The 20,178-nt window shown below is 38.5% G+C and overlaps 2 protein-coding genes across 2 annotated transcripts; both read right to left on the minus strand.

Annotated features, from left to right (window-relative positions):
• Positions 1 to 141: 141 nt before the first annotated feature.
• On the minus strand, positions 142 to 8,804 carry LOC139716417 (uncharacterized). Its single transcript, XM_071627964.1, has 7 exons — positions 8,678 to 8,804; positions 4,206 to 5,234; positions 3,578 to 3,716; positions 2,785 to 2,949; positions 1,700 to 1,842; positions 960 to 1,072; positions 142 to 363 (listed from the first exon to the last, which is right to left on the minus strand). Exons 1-7 carry the CDS (start codon positions 8,802 to 8,804, stop codon positions 142 to 144), a joined length of 1,938 nt encoding a protein of 645 aa, XP_071484065.1.
• Positions 8,805 to 12,531: 3,727 nt separating this feature from the next.
• LOC139716418 (mu-type opioid receptor-like) lies at positions 12,532 to 13,674 on the minus strand. The gene has a single exon (XM_071627965.1). The coding sequence runs from the start codon at positions 13,672 to 13,674 to the stop codon at positions 12,532 to 12,534; it is 1,143 nt and encodes a 380-aa protein (XP_071484066.1).
• Positions 13,675 to 20,178: the final 6,504 nt, after the last annotated feature.

Genomic DNA, 20,178 nt, shown 5'->3' on the forward strand with positions numbered 1-20,178 from the left:
TGACGATAGGTGGTACCCTCAATCATACAATTAAGTTTCTGCAGCAGGCGTATGAGAACAATGTTTTGCCTGTAGGCCTTTAAAATGTTGTGCGAGGAGCAAGTGTTACCATGGTAACATGTCACTTAGTTCATGATTGCCTTACAACACACGTGAGTCCAGCATTAACTTTAGGGTATTCAACGTCACAAGTTTCCGTGGTACTTTGTATTGGTTAGCTGTAGCCGTGCTATTAGCTAGAATGTAGTCTTGCAAGCGACCGAATGTCCCGGGTTTGACGACATGAACGCGGGGTGGCGCTATGACATCTCTGTCGCGAAACGTGTGGTAGGGGAAAGAGAGGGCTCGAAGCTGTTCGTCAATCTGGAAAATAATCATAAATGATACGAAAACAACAACAACAGTTTAAACATACAGCTTTACGAGATATTGATTAGGTCATGCCTTTAACCATTCCACAGTTAAGTTTGTTATACATGTATTGGCACACATTGACTGGAGTAGGCATCCGTTGTATGACGGAGAAGACAACACGACTATAATTATAATAAATGAACAGCGACACAGACACCAAGAATCACACAACGATGGCAAAATCAGAGGCGTTGACACATATACGCTGTATCCGAGCATGCTAAACATCCCATAAACATAGAAATCAACGGGGCATGATTATGACACGGGAGCGTCAAACGTGACATATTAAGAGGGAGTTTTACTTCTTTCTATTGTAAAAAAAAATGGTGGTAGATGTCGTTTCACTCTGACACACACCCACAACATACACAAAGAACAAAATCTCTGCATTGAATTTCAGTCGAACAGGTAATTTAGAAAGTGAATAATTACAACTATCCTTGAAAAAAAAAATTATGGAAATGTGCTGGTTGGCAACATAGCTCGGAGGTACATTTTAGAGTATGCGGCTCTTTATAGGACAAGAAGAAGAAAGTACACACCTTCATGAAATCCTCCTCGGCCAGGCAGCCGGGTTCGGGAAGTTGGTCTAGCTCCAGGAAGATCACGTAGAATGGACGATGCTCAACATGGATTGATTGGACTTCTGGCTCATCTAACGGAGAACGAGATGATGACGAACGATTTTAGGTCTTCTGCTTGTTGCAAAACTTTTTGTGCATAGATTATCCTCAAAAGACCTCATGGCACTGTTTTATATTTCACATTCTACACAAAAGGATTTTCATTTCAGGTGTTTTATCTGGACAGTCTTGTCTCGAGCGTGTTGTCCCATCGAGCTTAAAGTTTATTTGACTCGTTGTCTTGGTAACGATTGTGACTGGGAACATGACTTGTCTGAAAGGACACAATAAAACCAAAAAGGAAAAAAAAAATTTCCTCTGTAATTTTGCAACCACTAAAAGTGACATTACCATATATCATGACAACAAGTAGACAGGGAAGTAATAGGAGAGAGAGAGACAGCCCTCAGACAGGCAAACAGATTAACACAGTATAAACCAATATTCTTATAATCCGACGTTATGCTTAGGCCTACTATCTGAACATTCTACACTTTTTTCTGTGACGAGACAGCAACTGCCTATTCTGTCAAAAATGTACAATCATTTCATTGAGAACCCGAGGCAATTTACCAGCATCTGTTGTCATGGAGGAATACGCTTTAATTAAAGGGATATAATCTGTATGTATAAGTGAACCAGACTATTCGAAGTCCTACCTAACTGCTGCAGCAGTGAGCTCTCCGCGACGGCGTACTCCACGAGCTGGAACCCCGACCAAGATTTCAGTGCGCCCTCTATTGACTGTTGTACCGTAGCTTGGTCCAACTTTTCACTACTAACGTTTAGCATCTGTCCAGACCTGTTTCCATGGTAACGATCACAGATAAAATCATATTCTTCAAAAGAATTTACAAATATTGAAATGTTGAGTTTTTTTGGTACACTCCGACACAAATCATACTTTATCTTGCGCTAATTTAATGCATAATGAAAATGACAATGGCAATTTTTAACACAGTTTTAGAGCAAATTTCTTTATGCTTTGCAATATTACACTAGTGTAAGATTATGACGATTGAAATAAAAGTATTTTGCTTGTGTTTGATGATTATGAAAAAACATCGACATGTTGTATTTTGTAACAATTAAGACAATTTCTTTGGGCTTACAGTAGGGCGCTTTAGATTTTCGTGACGCGGACGTTCAGAGGGAGAAAAACTTTTCTGAGCATGAGCAAAATTGCTTATCAAAATCGATCTCGAGTAGTCTGAATTTTCACTACGCGTTTTGAGCCATTTTGGGGTCCGCTCAATTCAGAGAGCTACTTGATGCACCGATCATAACGGGGACTCCATTATTATTTTTACTTTAAACAGGATGCGTCTCTGCTAATTCTGTACGGTTACTTTGCAACATGACGCAGGGAGAGAGGAGAATGACCAACGCAATGAGAGTTTACTAAAAATTATAAGCTCTGCTTTTTAGCAGTTCCCTCCATTTTCAGCCATTTTTTTCTGTACTTGTCTTAAGATCACAAAATTGTATTATTGTTCATAGTTTTTTTTTTCATTGCTTTGTCGTATCATTAGTATATGTGTCTTTATTAAAATGTTGTAATCATGATGTGTTGGAAATGAAATATAACGAAACGAAAAAATCACGTCCGCATCGCAAATCTGAAGCTCCATAATAACACATTTGGGGAGAGTGGTGACTTAGCAAATGTAGAGGCAATGAACATTTTAGAGAAGGATTTCTCTGTCATGACGTTCAATTCACATCTCTTTAATCATTGTCGTACCTGTACATAAACTCGACCACAGGAGTGTTATGATGAAATCGAGTCACACGCACGACGTCCCCGTATCTGAAGCGATAGATGCCAAAGATCTGAGTGACCACTACTTCGTAGGTGCCTCCTACTCGCAATTCGTCGATAAAGTACGTTTCTGGTTCATCCTCATGCCTAATGAAATGATGTCATATCCGAAATGGGTTTGTTAACGATCACATATCCTTAGATAATGAAAATGACCTTTAAAATGAAATCTGACATTCCAGTCGTTAAAAAAAGAAGAAAACAAAATGAAAAACAAACAAACGTGCACTTTTCTATATAGACTTCAAAGATGTAAAGCGTGCGTGCAAATCAAGGAGTAAAACATGAAAACATTTGGGGACCGCAACTGACTTGGTAAAAAGGATAAGTTTTTTATAATGTAACTAGTTAAAAAGATTTAATAAATAAAATCTCTGATGAGAGATAGCAACTTGTTTTATCATTTGCCTATTTCCCGAACGTCTTATCTGTTATATGGGTGTGGATTTCTCTACAAACACCAAATGTTTTTTCACATACAAGTGATGGCTCCTTCTGTCTGAATTTAGATCATCACACTGGATTGCACCAATGCATTGCATCATACTTCTTGTGATCGCAGAAAATAATAAGATATCATCAATAGTTTTCTTTAGAAACTATACAAGTAATTTGGAAATATATTTCATATTCTTATCTGCGGTTACTGTCGCAAGACAGAATTTTCATCTAGGCCTTCTCTATATACTATATGTGAATATCAAGATGGACTTACATGTGGTCTTCCGGAATGAATTCGAAGACCGTGCACGTTGGCATGAGAACGTATTCTTCCTTTCCCTCTTTCATTGGCCACATATTGAATGCTACGACTCCCTCCGTGGCACTCAGCATATAACCAAATATAGGGATTCCTGGGGATGAAGACAATGTTAGCAAAATGCACAACTGATTATTATGATAGAATGATTCTATTATAACGATTACCGCGTCTAGCTGTGCCATGACATGAACATTATCGTAGAAACGCGCGAAACGTCTATTTCTATTGTAGGATAGATGATAATGTGGATACACAATAATAATATGACAGTGGTGAATTAATAACCTGGCTTGATAATGAAAGATTAGATATCGATACAAACAGATTATGAATCAAAACGTATGGCAAATATGTTAGTGCATCACGAGCTCAGTAGGCGTGCGTGATTTAATACAAGTAGCAGACGTTAATCTTCAAGCAAAGAATCATTCTTTAACCAAATGAACACAAGTCAAGCCTTACATGGGCTAGCGCATAATAATTCTGTTATTCCTCTAAACCTTGGGGAATTGGAAGAGCTAAATTGTAAGAAAAAAAATCAAAAGATCCCTAGAATATTGCACTTCCGATAGTAGTATACCCTTTGCGTAAGACTTCTGTAGGATGCCTCTGAGTCCTTGAGAATCTTTAGCCTGGATACTGAGGAGATGTGGCCACACCCTCTTAACGATGCCATCGAAGCCTTTCTTGAACTCCCGCCTCAGGTGTGCCGCTCTTTCTGGGTCGCCTCCACCTAGGGCCTTTTCAAGTGTACGTCGAGTCTCGGGTGAAATAGTCTTGGCTGAAACTGTCCCATTCTCGATGTCGCGAACGATGTCGGGCCAGCATCTCTCGAGCTGACGCATGGCGAACATGATGGTGGAGGTGAAACTAGCGTACATGCCGCTGAGGTTTGGGTCTCGCAGTCCGAACAGGAGATGGACGTAGACTGAATCGTAATTATCATAGACATCGAAACCCGCCCCCGGCGACGAGTAGAGGGCGAGAATTGTCTTCATCCAGTTAGGAATCATCGATGCTGGGCCCATGAGGGTTCCCCCCTCCGTGCGCCGTATTTTCGGCGCGATGTGGAAACGCATATCTCTCTGAAGCATGCTTCTCTCGCTGAGGAACCTGACACCAATTTCCATTATCAAAGCCATGCTGTATCGAAAGATTCGGGAAAAATAAGGCTTAGTATACGGGAACATTTTGTATTTCCCAGTTGTCCCTGACGTCAGGGCGAAACGAGTTGGTGGGTCGCTAGTCAAGACCTTCTCTTCTCCTTTTGCCATTCGATCCACGTATGGTCGATATGACTCATATGTGGTCAAAGGGTGGCGCTCTCGTAGTTCCTTCAAGGACGTCACCGAGTTGATTCCACGATCCATAGAGTAGGCAGTGTCCTGATTCAGCTCGATGATTTCCCGGAGGTACTGCTCCTGCGTCTGGCGAGGATTCGCCCAAGATTCTTCGCATCGTTTTACTTTACCGTGGCGCGTGACTTGTAACAGGGCCATATAGATGAACTGTGCACAGACTGACCACAGGGTGTGGCCGTAGGAGATTCTCAAAGTGGACAGCCAGGTGAATAGAAAGGCCAGGAGCACTGCAGGCACAGACATCAAACCTGCATTGTTCAGAGGGGGAAAATGCATGACAGCAATGAGCGACATCAGTTTTCACTCGAGTTTAGATTATGCGTCATCTCGTTGACACAGACCCTGCATCAGCCTCGGGCTGTTGTTTAGCTTGTTGATGACCAAATTTGATATTCATGATACGTAAGAACACATCAAGCATAAATAATTCACAGACTTAACATGATGCCCACAGTGCACGATTATGACAGACTCATGATAGATACACACGAATTTCAGGAGTGACACTGAAAATGGAACTTGCGGAAGTGCTCGTATTGAAAGACTGCTCAAATTTGTTTAAATTCAATATCCAATAATTTCACTTTCATTGCCGGCTAGGAGTGTCTGCTTGCTTCTCGATAGGAAAACATGTTTCATGCGATTGACCGAAAGATCGGTCTGTATCTTGTCGTCGGGGATACGTTCCGCGGAGAAATACTCCTGGCTTCACGGAATCCCCGTCTACATTATAAAGGAGGATCGAGAGCGGTAAAAGTCAACAAGAGGATTAAAAAACCCACTGATCCGGACATACGGATTTTTCTGTCTGGCTTCACGCATGAAGTAGGACCTATCATTGTGTTGGACTTATTTCCGTGCAAGTGTTATTGCATGATAAACCTCTTTACGCATTGACATGACATAGGCCTACTATATGTGACCGTGCACCTCAAAACGAACATAAAGTCGCACACACTGATTTTGCGTGAGGACTGAAAATAAGTGAAATGGGTCAACCTAGCCGAACCTGACTTTTTCATATTTTCTGAAAGAGCGGGTCTTCTTTTAAATTATGCTAAAATTTGGTATCATAAAACGGGCAGGAAAGTGTGCTTTTTAGCAGTTTATCTCTAACATTTTTGGTAGAATAGTGTGATTAGGTGTGTCTTTAGAATCCCTTTTTCATTTCTGAAAAACCTTGTCCACACTCTTCGCTTTCAACTCTACTAACTTTTGAAGGGATAAGGTTACTGCTTTGAAAGTTGGCATTAATTATGGAAAGAATGTGTTAATGAGGCATGCTTAATTTCAGTTTAATCTGATAATCCCTTCATTGTTGTTACTCTGGTGGTTTATTTCCTGTTTTTGTCCCATTCATCGCACAGCCAGCACGGTTTGGTAAAGATTATGCGCTTGAATAGACACTGTACTTCAGAGCCTCTTTTCTCAGTTCACACTTTTTCTGAGTTTGTGCTTTCTTTCCACTATTTAGATAGGTTAGGAGAGTCCATTTGATTTGAGTTATACATCAATTTAAAGCCAAAAGTCTGTTCTTTCAGAATATGGTCTTAACTAAAAATTCATGTCTGGCGACTTTTTGTTTGTTTTGAGGTGCAGGGTCACATATAATTTGTCTGCCGAGTGCATTTACATTGTATCCAGATTGAGAACATGAGGATACCTCAGGGATGCGTGCGGTATTCAATATTTAATTCAATTCAATTCAATTTAAATGCAATTCTATGGCCAATAGCACCTTTTCTTGTCGATACCAGCTCAAGGAAAACGAAACGTATATCTAGTTGTCAAAAAATAATTGTGTTATTGGAAAAGAGGGGTCCACGTATAAAGACAAGCTTGTAGAAAACCCAGGGTATGAGAAAATATGTGGGCCACTCGATGAATCGAACTTACAATAGAGAAAATGTAAAGGAACCGAAACACACACACACACACACACACACACACACACACACACACAGGCACACACCATGAACAAAGACGTAGACAGGTCAAACAATATAAGAGACAATGGGGAAGGGATTGTCAGCGGGAGAAGGAAGGAAGGAAAGAAAGGTTATAAAGAAGGGACTGTGAGGCAGGGGTCCACACTTATGGACCATAAGATTAGGATGTTTTAAAGGGACTGTACAGTGCTGTTTGAGGTGGGAATTCATGTTTTGAACATTCCTAAGTGAGATAATGAGAAACCTCTTATGAAATATGAAAGAGCATGTAATGTTAAGAAGGATTCGACATTTATTTGATGAAAATTGGTTTTGAAATGGCTAAGATATAAAAAGAAGTGATAATAATAAAAGGCGACAGACCACGCCTTTTATGAGGATCTTTTTGTTTCACCTTGTTTTTGGATATCTCAGTCATTTCAAAACCGATTTTCATCAAATAAATTAACTTTTGATACCCCATAGAATTGCATGCTCTTCGACATCTCATAGAGTGGTTTCTGAATATCTTGCAAAACGTTAAAAAGCTAAGTCCTGACCTCAACCAGAACTGTACACAGCCTTTAATAACCACTTTCTCATGCGTTTAGGAAGAATCGAGATGCCAACGTGTCCAAGTTTTCTGGTGATGACTGATGAGGCGTCATTTACTTTGTCTTGGTGATGTAGGGCTATGTATATGCCTATCTTTTATTATATATGTATACAAGTTATTATACTTTCTACACGATGTAGGCCATATATAGTTAGAGGCCTGCTCTGTCGAAAACGAAAGGATGGAGTGGTCTCAATAATGCAGGCTTACAGAAGACACGCCTAGCTAGTATCAGCTCAATTGTATTTTCAACAAGAAATGAACATAATTATAAAAGACCAACCAAACCAACCAACGTTTGCAGATTATTACCTTAATTGATCGAACTATAAGCGAGACGGGAAAAAAATCCGTCTGTCCGGTTTTTTTTTTTTTTTTTTTTTTTAAACATTTACGGCTCTCCTCCGAGGGCAATGGAGATGTCTCATCTATAAATCAAGTTTCTTTTTTATTGGGTCGCACTGCAAATATTATAGCTTTGTATGCTACCATCGGTTGTACATTCATAATGGGTCCCACTCACAAGCTCTGCTTCTTGTGGACACATATTTCATTTTTGCTTCATGTCGTTCATTTTTTTACTGTGATTATGCTTGGTTTTGAATACATGGAACATTGATAGTTGAATTCCGTGAAGCCAGTCCAAGTCTCCGCTTTGTATGTTACCATGTTGTTGTACATTCATAATGGGCCCCACTCGCAAGCTCTGTTTCTTGGGGACACATATTCACTTTTGCTTCATGTTCATTTTCTACTGTGATTATTTTTGGTTTTCAATGAATTGAACATTGAATTTGAAAATTGAAAATTGAATTCCGTGAAGCCAGACGAAGTCTAATACGCGAAACATATCCCCGACAAGACACAAACCAGGGAGATAGACCGATCTTTTGGTCAAATAAACCCGAGTGGCAGCACATACGCATGTATATTCAAAATATTATCAGGGAGGTGAAAGAAGAATCCCATCTCCCTGGTTATCATCGCTTCATGAGGGTCTTCTTTGGAGTAATTCTTGCTTACACTCATCGCACTCTTTTGCATTCCGGATATCGAAATTTTTCCATGCACACTACCTTGGCTAAATCAGGGAGGTGGGAAGAGACACCTCCCTGGCTACTCATGCACCAAATACCGCACGTCTCACCTGTAAGTATACGAAGAACGATGCCATTTTCACCGTTGCAAGCACATCGGAGTGCCGCCAGCGATGCCCCGGCAGAGAGAAGAGAAGCAGTGATCAGCTTAAATCGTATCAGAGTTACGCCAGCCATTATCCAAGAAATTCTTCCAGAATTACATAAAGTTGGAGTAAACTGGTTGAAGCCTGACGTGTCACCAGATCAGACGACACTGCACTTGTACAGTGTTCATATGCATCAAGTAATTTCCCTCTACATGCGCCACGGCCAAAAACGCGTGACGACTATAATGGGACCTCTATTGTGTCAGTACACATCACACCTTTTTATAGCACACCGCGTAACACCAAGGAGGTACTAGGCTAGTACCTCCTTGGTAACACCAATGCTGGGTCAAGCCCTCAAGAGAGAAAGAGAAATGGGGGGGGGGGGGGAGGTGGGGTGGAGGAAAAGCCCGATCTTTTCAGAAGGCAGTTAGCATAAATACCTATGTTCTGCAATCACAGACACTGAGGTTGTTTGACTTTTTTTTTCATAGTACTGTATACCACGCACATGACGATTCGTGTGGGAAACCATCCCGAGTTTACTGTGCAGCAATGCTGTTTGCTCTCGATGCCCTTCTTTTCAAGTTACGTAACACTAAGAAGTTTCATCAACACTGCAGACGACAGAATATGGTCCTTGAAGGCAACCCTCCTACCAGAGGAAGCCATGGGAGTGGTCACCCTCAATCGCAAATCCACATTCAAACCATGGAGCAGCGAGGAGTCCCACCGCCCTGCATGGAGCAACAATACGCGTATAGCTTCATGCTCCACATATTCACAAAGAAAAAATAATGCCTATATAAAGGGCTCCTTTTATGCATGCGATCACTGAAATCTGGGGACCCTCATAACATAAACTGCCATGTCATGTTGACATAAAATACTATAAAGAAAAAAAAATTATTTGGGGTTTCTTTTCGAGATTTCGTTGAATGTCTCCCACTAATGTTCGAAGTTTTACATGCCTCTTCATAACCACCTTTTTTTTAAAAGGTGTGTGTGTGTGTGTGTGTGGGAGGGGGGGGGGGGGTAGAGAGAGAGGCGAGTGGATGGTAATAGTGCATATTTGTATGGCAATTTTCTACGAGGCCACAGAAATATTTGGCCATTAGTTCATGCATACTTTGATGTATTGTTATATCTTTCGAGGTATTAAACTCAATGAATGTCCACTGTAGCACCGAACCATCAACAAAATGAGGCCCAGTCCATTTCAAGCTTAATCGCTTACGATGGCGGTCTCGTGCGTTCAATTATCTCTGTTATTTACTGAAAATACTGTATATTTAATTTTTATGTTTCTGTGTATGTATACTACTCAATGCAATCACTTATGTGTATCTATTTGTGTACTGTTATCGATTTATTTCACTGCACTTACTACAGTATTCTTTGTCTTTATGCTTTTGAAATTTGTACTAAATTTGTATCTGATTGAATGCGGAAATAAATCAAATCAATCAAAAAAAAAAAGAACAAACAACGAAATTCTCCCTCCACCAAGGTCTGCGGCCAAAGACTTAAAAATAACATTGCACAACCTTTTTTTATGTTATTCTCTCTTTTTATTCATGTTGACATATAAAACCGACTCTGCATACCTCTTCAAAAATGTGTATATAGTATTATATAGGCTGAAGAAATCGATATCATTTCATAGGTATTGTCGTACTGAGGTGTATACACACGCACATTGAAAGTAACTTATGCCCTTCAAGGGAGTGAATAGATATTCAAATAACAAGTTATATTTCTAATCCTTAGTGAAATGCAAATCATGGAATGATGGCTTGATTGAACTTTGATAAACAGCATTTGCTATCAAATTTTCTACATCTATTAACAATAAATAGCATAATGTAAATATAACAAAATGTAGTGTGATTCATTAAAGTACATTATATTCAATTCAATTCAGTTCAGATCAAATCAAAGTTTGTTTTGCAATATCACATTTATTGGACAATTTAAAGGAATACAAACGAACAATATATTACAACAATACATAAACATATACACGGAACTATTTGTTTAAAATAATAGTATCATTGAAAGGAACATTATGTCATTATACAAGTGTTTATAAAGGTATGCAAAATTTGACACTTTGCATCAACACAGAAATACATGAGGAGAATCCACAAGGTATATGAGTTGAAGTGTTTCACTGCGGTTAACGGTCATAATTCAGAGGACATTAAACACTTTCAACATTAAACATTTCAACCACAATGATTTATGATAGATATGTACATGCCAAATGAACATCTAATTTTGATATTTACAGTAATGACGTGAATTGCTGTAAGAAAGTCCGATTTATTTACTCTAAGAATTTCTGATGAAACAAGAAAACATCTACAGGCTACTATAATAAGCCAGTTCGTAATTAGCTCATGTGCACGTTGGTGCAAATGAACTTTCTATTTGTCTTAGCTGGTTAAGCACTTCACTCATATGCAAAGCAACGTAATGCGTACCGGTAACTTTGCCCGGCGTAACAATCATGGAATTCGTGTTAAACAACAACAAGAAGACAACAAAAATGATCTCGCATATAAGCGAGACCGGGGGGGGGGGGGGGGGGTGTTTCATCAACGTTTATACAATTTCAGCAAAATCCTTGGTTTTGATTGGCTGAGACGCTCTGGTCACTGACTGTTACTATGGTGATTCAAGTTGTCAGCGTTGACAAACGTTGATGAAACACCCCCAGGTGACCAGAATGGTCCGTCAAACAACCCTCGGGGGAAGCATCCATTTCTTTGTTTTGTATTGAATGCATTGAAACATGTTTCTATTCGTATTGCCAAATACCAGCTTTGCAGTCAGGTGGATGTATAAGGACAAGTATCATGTACGAAGATTGAATGAATAATCATGACAGATACTTATCTCTGTGAATTTAAAAACCATCACACGTCTTGGTACCAAAATGACCTTTTCTGCTCATGCGCAAAGTAGAACTACGAAGTTTCTTATTGATATACAACCATTCATTCATATTGTCAAGCCTGATGACAGACAATCACATTATATTACAATACAGCAGTGTTGAGAAGTTCGTATTCTATCTTTGAACACGGCCTTGAGTAAACTGGAGCCTGTTTTAGTGCAAAAAATTATGTTTAAAATACTGCGGTTTTCAGCAATTGAAATAAAAACATAACAATTTCTCACATCATTTTTCACCAAGTTTCAGTAAGACTTTATTTGCTCACAGTTCACAAAACAAAACATCGTAATAAATATCTGTTCTTTTCTACTTCATAATATTGTCAAGCGAAGATTGATAGGGTTTTAGCATGGATTGTGATGCACCAAACTTTAGTGGGTCTGTATGAAATCCAAAGACTATCAAAAACGGTGCATATTATGGTATTGAAGTAAAATGCGCTAACTTGTATATCTAATGAACCTATGGCGTGTTGAACATTCAGTCATTACCTTGTTGTAAACTAATATGCAATTCAAATGATTTTATTTCCAAATAAAGCATAATACAAAGCGATAATTATGCATAACGCTTACATAAGTACATAATATTTTATGGAACTTTGAATCACACAGGTTTCATCAAAACATGGAAACCATATCATAACGATATCAAGTTTGACCCCCGCTAATCAAGGTGCTTTTCATCAGTGCATTTGAGACGGTAACCGCAGGGAAAGAACAAAGTGAGACAGAAATAATGAGACAAGGGGAAAGAGCGGGGCAAAAAGAGGGAGAAGATGCAGACACAGCGATTAGGCCTAGAAGTAAATAGTGACCTAGAATAATTTGAGACATGCTGAACAGAACTCTATCTACACACTAGAGGATGAATCCCGACCGGTTACTCGTTGGGAATGGTTTTTCGATGCCTTTGTCTTGTGTCGTTTGAGCAGACTGCTTGGTTGGGGAATTCCCTCCAGATTGCCCGTCAGGAGACAACGGAAAACCTCCTTAAAGCTGGGATGTTTCAGACCATAGATTATGGGGTTCAAGGAGCTGTTGATGGTTAAAAATGAGCTTGTGTAGAGAGTGATAACGCTGGCGCCCGGTATGAGGAAGTTTACGACGGTGGGCAGAAAGCATGCCACGAAGACGCAGACAACGATGAAGAGATTTTTCGTGATGTCAATTTCGCGCCTATCGAACGTCGAGTTGGAACCGTTGTTGGCCCCGCTTGATGTTCCCACCGAACTGTCCGCGAACTGCGATTGAAAATTCTTTGAACTTGCAAGAACAAATCGCAGAATGAGAAGGTAAAAAATTCCTGTCACTGTCAGCGTGACAAAGAGTATTGCTCCTTGCAGAGATACGTATATAAAGTTAGTCGGATTGTCATCGGTCACCGAACACAAGTGATAATACTCTGAAATACCTATGGACCCAATGCCAACGAACGGAGGAACTATCATGAAAACGGATGATACCACCCACGTTGCTATGGCTACGAAGGAGACTCTGCGAGGGGTGTTGAATCCGCGATCGCCACGAATTGATTTCGTGATAACATACCATCTGATGACAGCGATGCTCCCTAGGGTGAGCACGCTGCAGCATATCGATGTGAACGAGAGAGCAACGACGAGAACGCACACGATCTCAGGGAAAGGCCAGTCGTCGACGTCGCTCAAAACCATGGAAACCTGGAGGGGTAGGGTGAAGCAGACGATGAAGTCCGCTACGGCGAGGCTGACCACCAGAATGTTGGTCGTTGTCTGAAGTTTCTTCGAGACAATCACCGATACGATGACCAAGGCGTTTCCCGAACTGCCAACAAAAAATACCACGAGCAAACAGACACTGATGATGGCACGATGGAGGAAAGCGAGGTCGGACGAGACTTCCTCACGATCACCAGGTGACATGGATGATGCAATGAATGGAGAGCTTGATATTTCCGTGGCCAGTTCGGTTAAAACTTCTGTCTTTGAGGTCGCTGATAGACTAACAGACGTCATGGTTAAGGACAACTTTCTCACGAGGAAATGTGGTCCACTGCATGAAATGATCGAACTTGTGAAACCTGGGTTACAACGTTAGCTGTGACAATCGAAGAGAAAACTTTCTGAAATGAGATACAAGTTCTACCATCGGCTCGATAAAGGGGGTTCAGTTTCGAAATAGACAATCACCTGCATTTGACTTCCTGTCTATTTATACAAGTTTGCTGAGTGAAATAATAGCGGAAGATGTAATGAAGTCATCCTTATGTTATTCTTCCCCATTGCATTTTTAAGTGTTTTTGTTTTCTTTAGGAAAAAGGCAACGTGACGTTGCTATATACCCTGTTTCTTCTGTAATTCTATAGAGGGGGAAATTGCATTGTCAATTGAGAAATATTTTTTCTTCATATTTCATTATCCACTTCAAACGTCTGCATTGAAAACAATTAAAGTTTCATAGCTGTTAAGTGTCGTTGTTACTTTGAAGGCAAGTATATCAGTCTCTATCTAAGAGCAGGCTGTGATAATGGGAACGACTAATGGGCAGCACGTGAAACACACATGATATACCATAGTTATGACACGTTTGAGTGTCAAAACTTGTAGACAAAGTGTATACAAGCAGACTTTGATTAAATGAAAAAAAAAATGTGTCAGCATACATTGAATCGTATAACAGGGTTGCAGACTTCAGATTAAAGGAGACTTCCGTATGATTTTTAGAATTTGCGTTTGAACATCTTCTCAACATTTGATTTTTTTCTTTAAAATTCATAACATATCTCAATGAGAAAGAGTGAGAGAGAGAGAGAAAGCAGGGAGGGAGGGGGAGAGAGAATTAAGGGGGAGGGGAGAATGGTGATGAAGAGTGGACGGGAGAGGTTACTTGCTCATGACATGTGTGGTTCATTTCTTCGTGTTTGCATAATGGTATATAACAGTGGTAATGCTGGTAAGGCAGAGATTTCGAAACCGTCATGCATTTTTTTTTCAACAATACAACGTAGATGCGATACTTTAAAAGCTGACACTCGAATATGAAATTGATATTTAAAAAAAATACTCGCATGTGTGTATTTTTACTAAAAGTTTACCTGGTATACTGTACATGTATGAACACGTTTCTACCTGCCTTGAGCTCTGCTTTCAGGATTGAAGCATGACCAGCAAAGGTAGAAGCGCCATTCTTTGTTGCCGGGTATAGTCTGCTATCAAAACCGCAAGCTCAACAATGCATTAATATTGAATTATAAGAGTATACAAAAAGTGAGCCCCCCCCCCCCCTCCCACCTTACGTGCTTCGCTTTCAAGTTGCCGGGCTGGAAAATGCTATCAAAATCATTATATAATATGACCACTAAGCTTTTCCAACCAACACACATCAGGGAATAGTCAAAACATTAAAAAAAATATTGTAATATAACATTTATAGGAATGCGGATTGAGCATGTATACAGATTTATTGCAGGCCTACCTAGAAAATAATGTACTATGTCACTATTATGGTGACTGGCGCTTCTTCGCCATCTCGCACCATTATCTCAACAAATCTATAAAACATCTCTCCAATACGAGACAGTATCATACAATTATATACCAAACAATCATTATCTGTTTACACCATTTTTTACGACAATTCCCTGAACTATTTTCAAACTGTAGAAATAAGATTGTGAATCTTTAACATTCTCTCCGATCCCTAACCCATGGCCGAACTCTGTTTCTACAAATTCAATGTATAATAACAGTGCACAATAAATCATTTTCATTGCGCCATAATATCCAAGGTATACAATGCGTATAGAGAGAAAACAATTATATGACACAATCACAGCACCACCAATCATTAACCCCACGACCAAAACCTTCAAAAATGTGAAAACGTATAAAGTAATCTGAGAATGTGCCGTAGCTCCTGGATCTGGGGAGCTTGTATTAATTTTCATAATAAACAGTGAAATAAGTCGATCTTATGTCATACTGTACGCGCAAATGCACTGCCCGCTCTGACTAGTGAGACAGATAAGAGCAGACGATCTCTCCCTCTCTCCACATCTCTCTCTCTCTCTCTCTCTCTCTCTCTCTCTCTAATATATGCCTATGTTGAAAATTCACGTATTGGCTCAAATATAACGAAGAATCAAAAACTAGTAATGCACTATTTTGCCAATAAAGAATGAGTTTATTAGGCTGGAATTGTCGGTGGCCTCCACCTTCTTCCCCGTCGAGACTCCTGAAGAAGGTGGAGGCCACCGAAAATACGAACCTTATAAACTCATTCTTTATTGGCAAAATAATGGATTACCAGTTCTAGATTCTTCTTTATATATGTATATATGTATATGCATGTATATACATAATATATATATATATATATATAATATTATGCATATACACCAATATAACTCATTCTTTATTGGAAATATAATGCATTACTATATACATTACATATATATATATATATATATATGTAATATATATATATATATATATATATATATATATATATATATATATACCCTTGGGTGTATGTTTTGCTTCAGAAACGGATTTTAATCTAACATCACATCGCATCCTGGTCGCTGATGAAGAATGCGATGACTAACCTGTTTGGTGTCTTGTTTCTAAAACATGCGCTTAATTTCCTCGCCAGGATAAAGCGTTTTAATTGCCATTTTAGGTTTTAATCTCATTCACTTCTGTTCGTTATTGATCAGTGACTACCAGGAAAGGCTGGTTGACTATCAGGTAAAGTCTGATTGACTATCAGGAAAAGTCTGATTGACTACGGGAAAGACCGTTGACTATCAGGAAAGTCTGATACAGTATTCCATCACGGACAAGGCACAACTACTGGCTGGGATATCTCTACATGGGGGCCGGAGATGTGAGTTTGCGTCAGTGAAAGACAAGATGAGGTGGGTCTCTGAACCGTTTATCTTCGTGATAGTAAATCGGAGCATGACGTTGGCAATGTAAGTCCATTGAAAAGCTATCAGGGATTCATATTTGTCATGTTTTTTAACACTGATTTCATCCTCTCATCTTTGGCTCTTCGTGGAGGGAACCAGTCCATGGATGCGTCGTTGCTACGCAAAACGCGCACATACACACTGCGCGGTTACCATGCACTGTGGCAGCAACTACCAGTCTAGACGCATTCCATCACAAGCAGGTTAGTTTTGAAATCCGTCCGACCAGGAGCAGACGTATACCCTTGGGTGTATGTTTTGCTTCAGAAACGGATTTTAATCTAACATCACATCGCATCCTGGTCGCTGATGAAGAATGCGATGACTAACCTGTTTGGTGTCTTGTTTCTAAAACATGCGCTTAATTTCCTCGCCAGGATAAAGCGTTTTAATTGCCATTTTAGGTTTTAATCTCTTATATATATATATCATATATATATATATATATATATATATATATATATATAAATTATATATATATATATATATTATATATATATATTATATATATATATTATATATTTATATATTATATATTTATATATTATATATATATATATTATATATATATATATATATTATATATATATTGTGTATATATATACATAATCTAATATATATATATATATATATATAGTATATATATATACATTATACAAGGTGTTACAAAAAAATTCTCACTTTTGATCCTTGAAAGTTAAAAAAATTATATATCTGATAACACTGACATTGATATGAGCAATAGCTGAGTAGTGTACAATTTTGTTGGAGGTAGTTTGAAAATGATAGCATAAATCAGTTTCATGAAATAGTCGAGACTCCTGAAGAAGGTGGAGGCCACCGAAAATGCGAGCCTAATTAACTAATTCTTTATTGGCAATATAATGCATTAATAGTTCTTGATTCTTCGTTATATATATATATATATATATATATATATATATATATATATATATGATTCGGCACGCCGTACACCGGGGTACCGTTGTAACCCGGGGTACCGCGTTGTACAGCGCCATCTCATGCCCATTATTTTATAATGCGTATCCGAATTCAGATACGCCGATTCCGAATTCGGATACGGCAAAGTCGTAGCAATGAACTAGCACCATAGGTGTTTTTCGAAGTACACTTGCATGCATTAATTGTTGCATAATCACAAATAAGAAAACATTTTTGTGCATAATAATACTAAAACATATTTTGACACATTTTTTGGTAAGCCAGGGTACAGCGCTGAAAAAAAAAATTAATTCAACATAATATATAAATAATTAATTCAACAAAATGGCGAATTTTCATTTGGTACCCCAGGGTACCAAATATTGCATCATATATGTAACGACAACAATGATGAGCCGGGACTCGCTATGTTGGTTACGATGTTCTTTTTAATTCGCAGGTTCTGATCGTCAAAACCGAACCCCCTGCCGGAGACGAAGATAGCTGACTCCCGATCACTCGCTCTGCTTCACAATATCTTGATCCTTCCTCGTTGTCAAAGATTCCAATATGAAGTGAGGAGAGGAATACTTCTCTATTTATTGGGTTTAGGACCCTTCCCAAAGATATATTTTAACTTTAAATTCCAATCCACCGACGCACGGTTCTACGTCACTGTTACTGCCACTTTGTTTGGGTGGAGGGCTATGTCTGATGGCTATGAGGTCATAGCTTGACCCAAGGAGGGCAGAGAGTGGACATTATGCCCAAATTTGGCAAGTAAAAGTGGAGAATGTGAGCGGAAAGATTGGACTTCCTGAATGACGCAGGGTGACTCATTTGCCAAAAAAATGTATATTTACGTTACTTTTGTTTTAATGTTGATTCTCAAAAATCTTTCTTTCTCTTTGTTTTGGCAAAATCCACAATGTTACATATATATATATATATATATATATATATATATATATATATATATATATATATATATATACATGTGTTACAAAAAAAAAACATTTTTCACTTTTGATCCTTGATAGTTAAAAAACTATTATTATATCTGATAACACTGACATTGACATGAGCAATAGCTGAATAGTGTACATTTTAGTTTTGCACAGGGATCAATAATTGGTGTGTATGCCAGTATGTGGTTAACACCCTGACAATGGTCCTGAACAATGGCCAGGATTGGAATGCTCTATTACATGTCAATGAGAAATCCCACTACCACTGTACAGCTTTAGTCTTTATTCATCCTGAAATGTAGTGTATGCAAGCATATGGAAACATATGCGTATTTTTTCATACTCATTCATTTTACCCTTTACCATGAATTCAGACTAGCGGTGCCTGCATGGGGCAATCCATCATGAATGATTAATAAAGCATTCATTGTATGCCTTGGAGCAAGAGTCCAGCTAGCAGAGCTCTTAAAAAGGTGGTATATTTTGTGGTATTCACGTCTATTGTCCAGGGTCATTGTAAGCACACACTCACATACACATCATTGAATCTTGTGTAAAGTTCAAGTTTGTACTGATGGTTGAAATTTAACTAAAAATCTGAAACTTAACTTTAAAAGTAATCATGGATTTAACGTAACTGATTCATGCTCTCATACTCAAATCGCCTCCAACTAAATAGTACACTATCATTAAACTATTACTCATGTCGATGACAATGTTATCCGATACACAGTTTTCGAATTATCAAAAGTGGAAAATGTTTTTACCTAGATTTATGGTTCAACATCAAAACAGCATGGCTTTGATGCAAGACTCTCCAGAACAGTTATGACAGCCTTAACGTCCCTCAGAGTGCTACCATCTGTTGAGCATTTACAATGTATTAACTGTTTAGGTAGACATTGTTGATCGTATATCTGGTCTGCAGTCACATTCTTAAACCTCAAGGTTTTCACTGTGGAAGTCTGATCGGTCCATTCTGTTTGCATACACAATGCTCTTAATCATAATAATCGTGACATCCAACGATGCAATAGACCGCTCTATCTATACTTGCACACTCTGGTGACGCAAACATTTACGTGATATCTTTCACTTTCAGGTAGTTTCAATTATGATGTTTAACCTATAAATGAATGATACTAGATGGTATCATAAACGTAGTATCTTCTAGAAATCTTAATGTTTCTATGATAGTACTATAGAGCAAAATAGTGTCATCGTCTTGTTACGCAATATTGTTAAGCTTATTTTTACAATTCCGTGATTGATGAATGACTGTTATGTTTTACTGCATGTCTCATGCTCAGTTATGAAGTATACAGAAAATTAATAAAGATACTGTGTTATGTTTCATCTTACTATCTACTTCATGACTGAAATTTCTTTCTAATTTTTCTCCAGCTTAGAAACGTTGTAATAAGCGCTTTATAAATTATACATAGATATATTATTACCATTATTATTATTATTATTATTATTATCATCATTATCAGGGCCAGCGGAACGTTTTCAAAAGTGTGGGGGCCCACTTTCGGGTTTCATGGGCTAACAAGCAAAAAAAAAAAGAAAAAAAAAAGAAAAAAAAAAGGTCTTCAGTGGAAAACATTACCTTATCGCGCTCATACTGCAGGATC

The sequence above is a fragment of the Diadema antillarum genome, unplaced genomic scaffold, assembly GCF_040938485.1.
Source record: "Diadema antillarum isolate AM-2024a unplaced genomic scaffold, OU_Dant_1.0 scf00000065, whole genome shotgun sequence".
NCBI classification, from domain to species: domain Eukaryota; kingdom Metazoa; phylum Echinodermata; class Echinoidea; order Diadematoida; family Diadematidae; genus Diadema; species Diadema antillarum.

Excerpts from the sequence above, each read along its gene's own strand:
- LOC139716417 (XM_071627964.1), bottom strand. The coding sequence starts at position 8,804 with ATGGCTGGCGTAACTCTGATACGATTTAAGCTGATCACTGCTTCTCTT. Across the intron at positions 5,235-8,677 it reads CGTTCTTCGTATACTTACAG|GTTTGATGTCTGTGCCTGCA; the intron begins GTGAGACGTGCG and ends TGAACAATGCAG. Across the intron at positions 3,717-4,205 it reads ACAGAAGTCTTACGCAAAGG|GAATCCCTATATTTGGTTAT; the intron begins GTATACTACTAT and ends CTTCATCCCCAG.
- LOC139716418 (XM_071627965.1), bottom strand. The coding sequence starts at position 13,674 with ATGACGTCTGTTAGTCTATCAGCGACCTCAAAGACAGAAGTTTTAACC.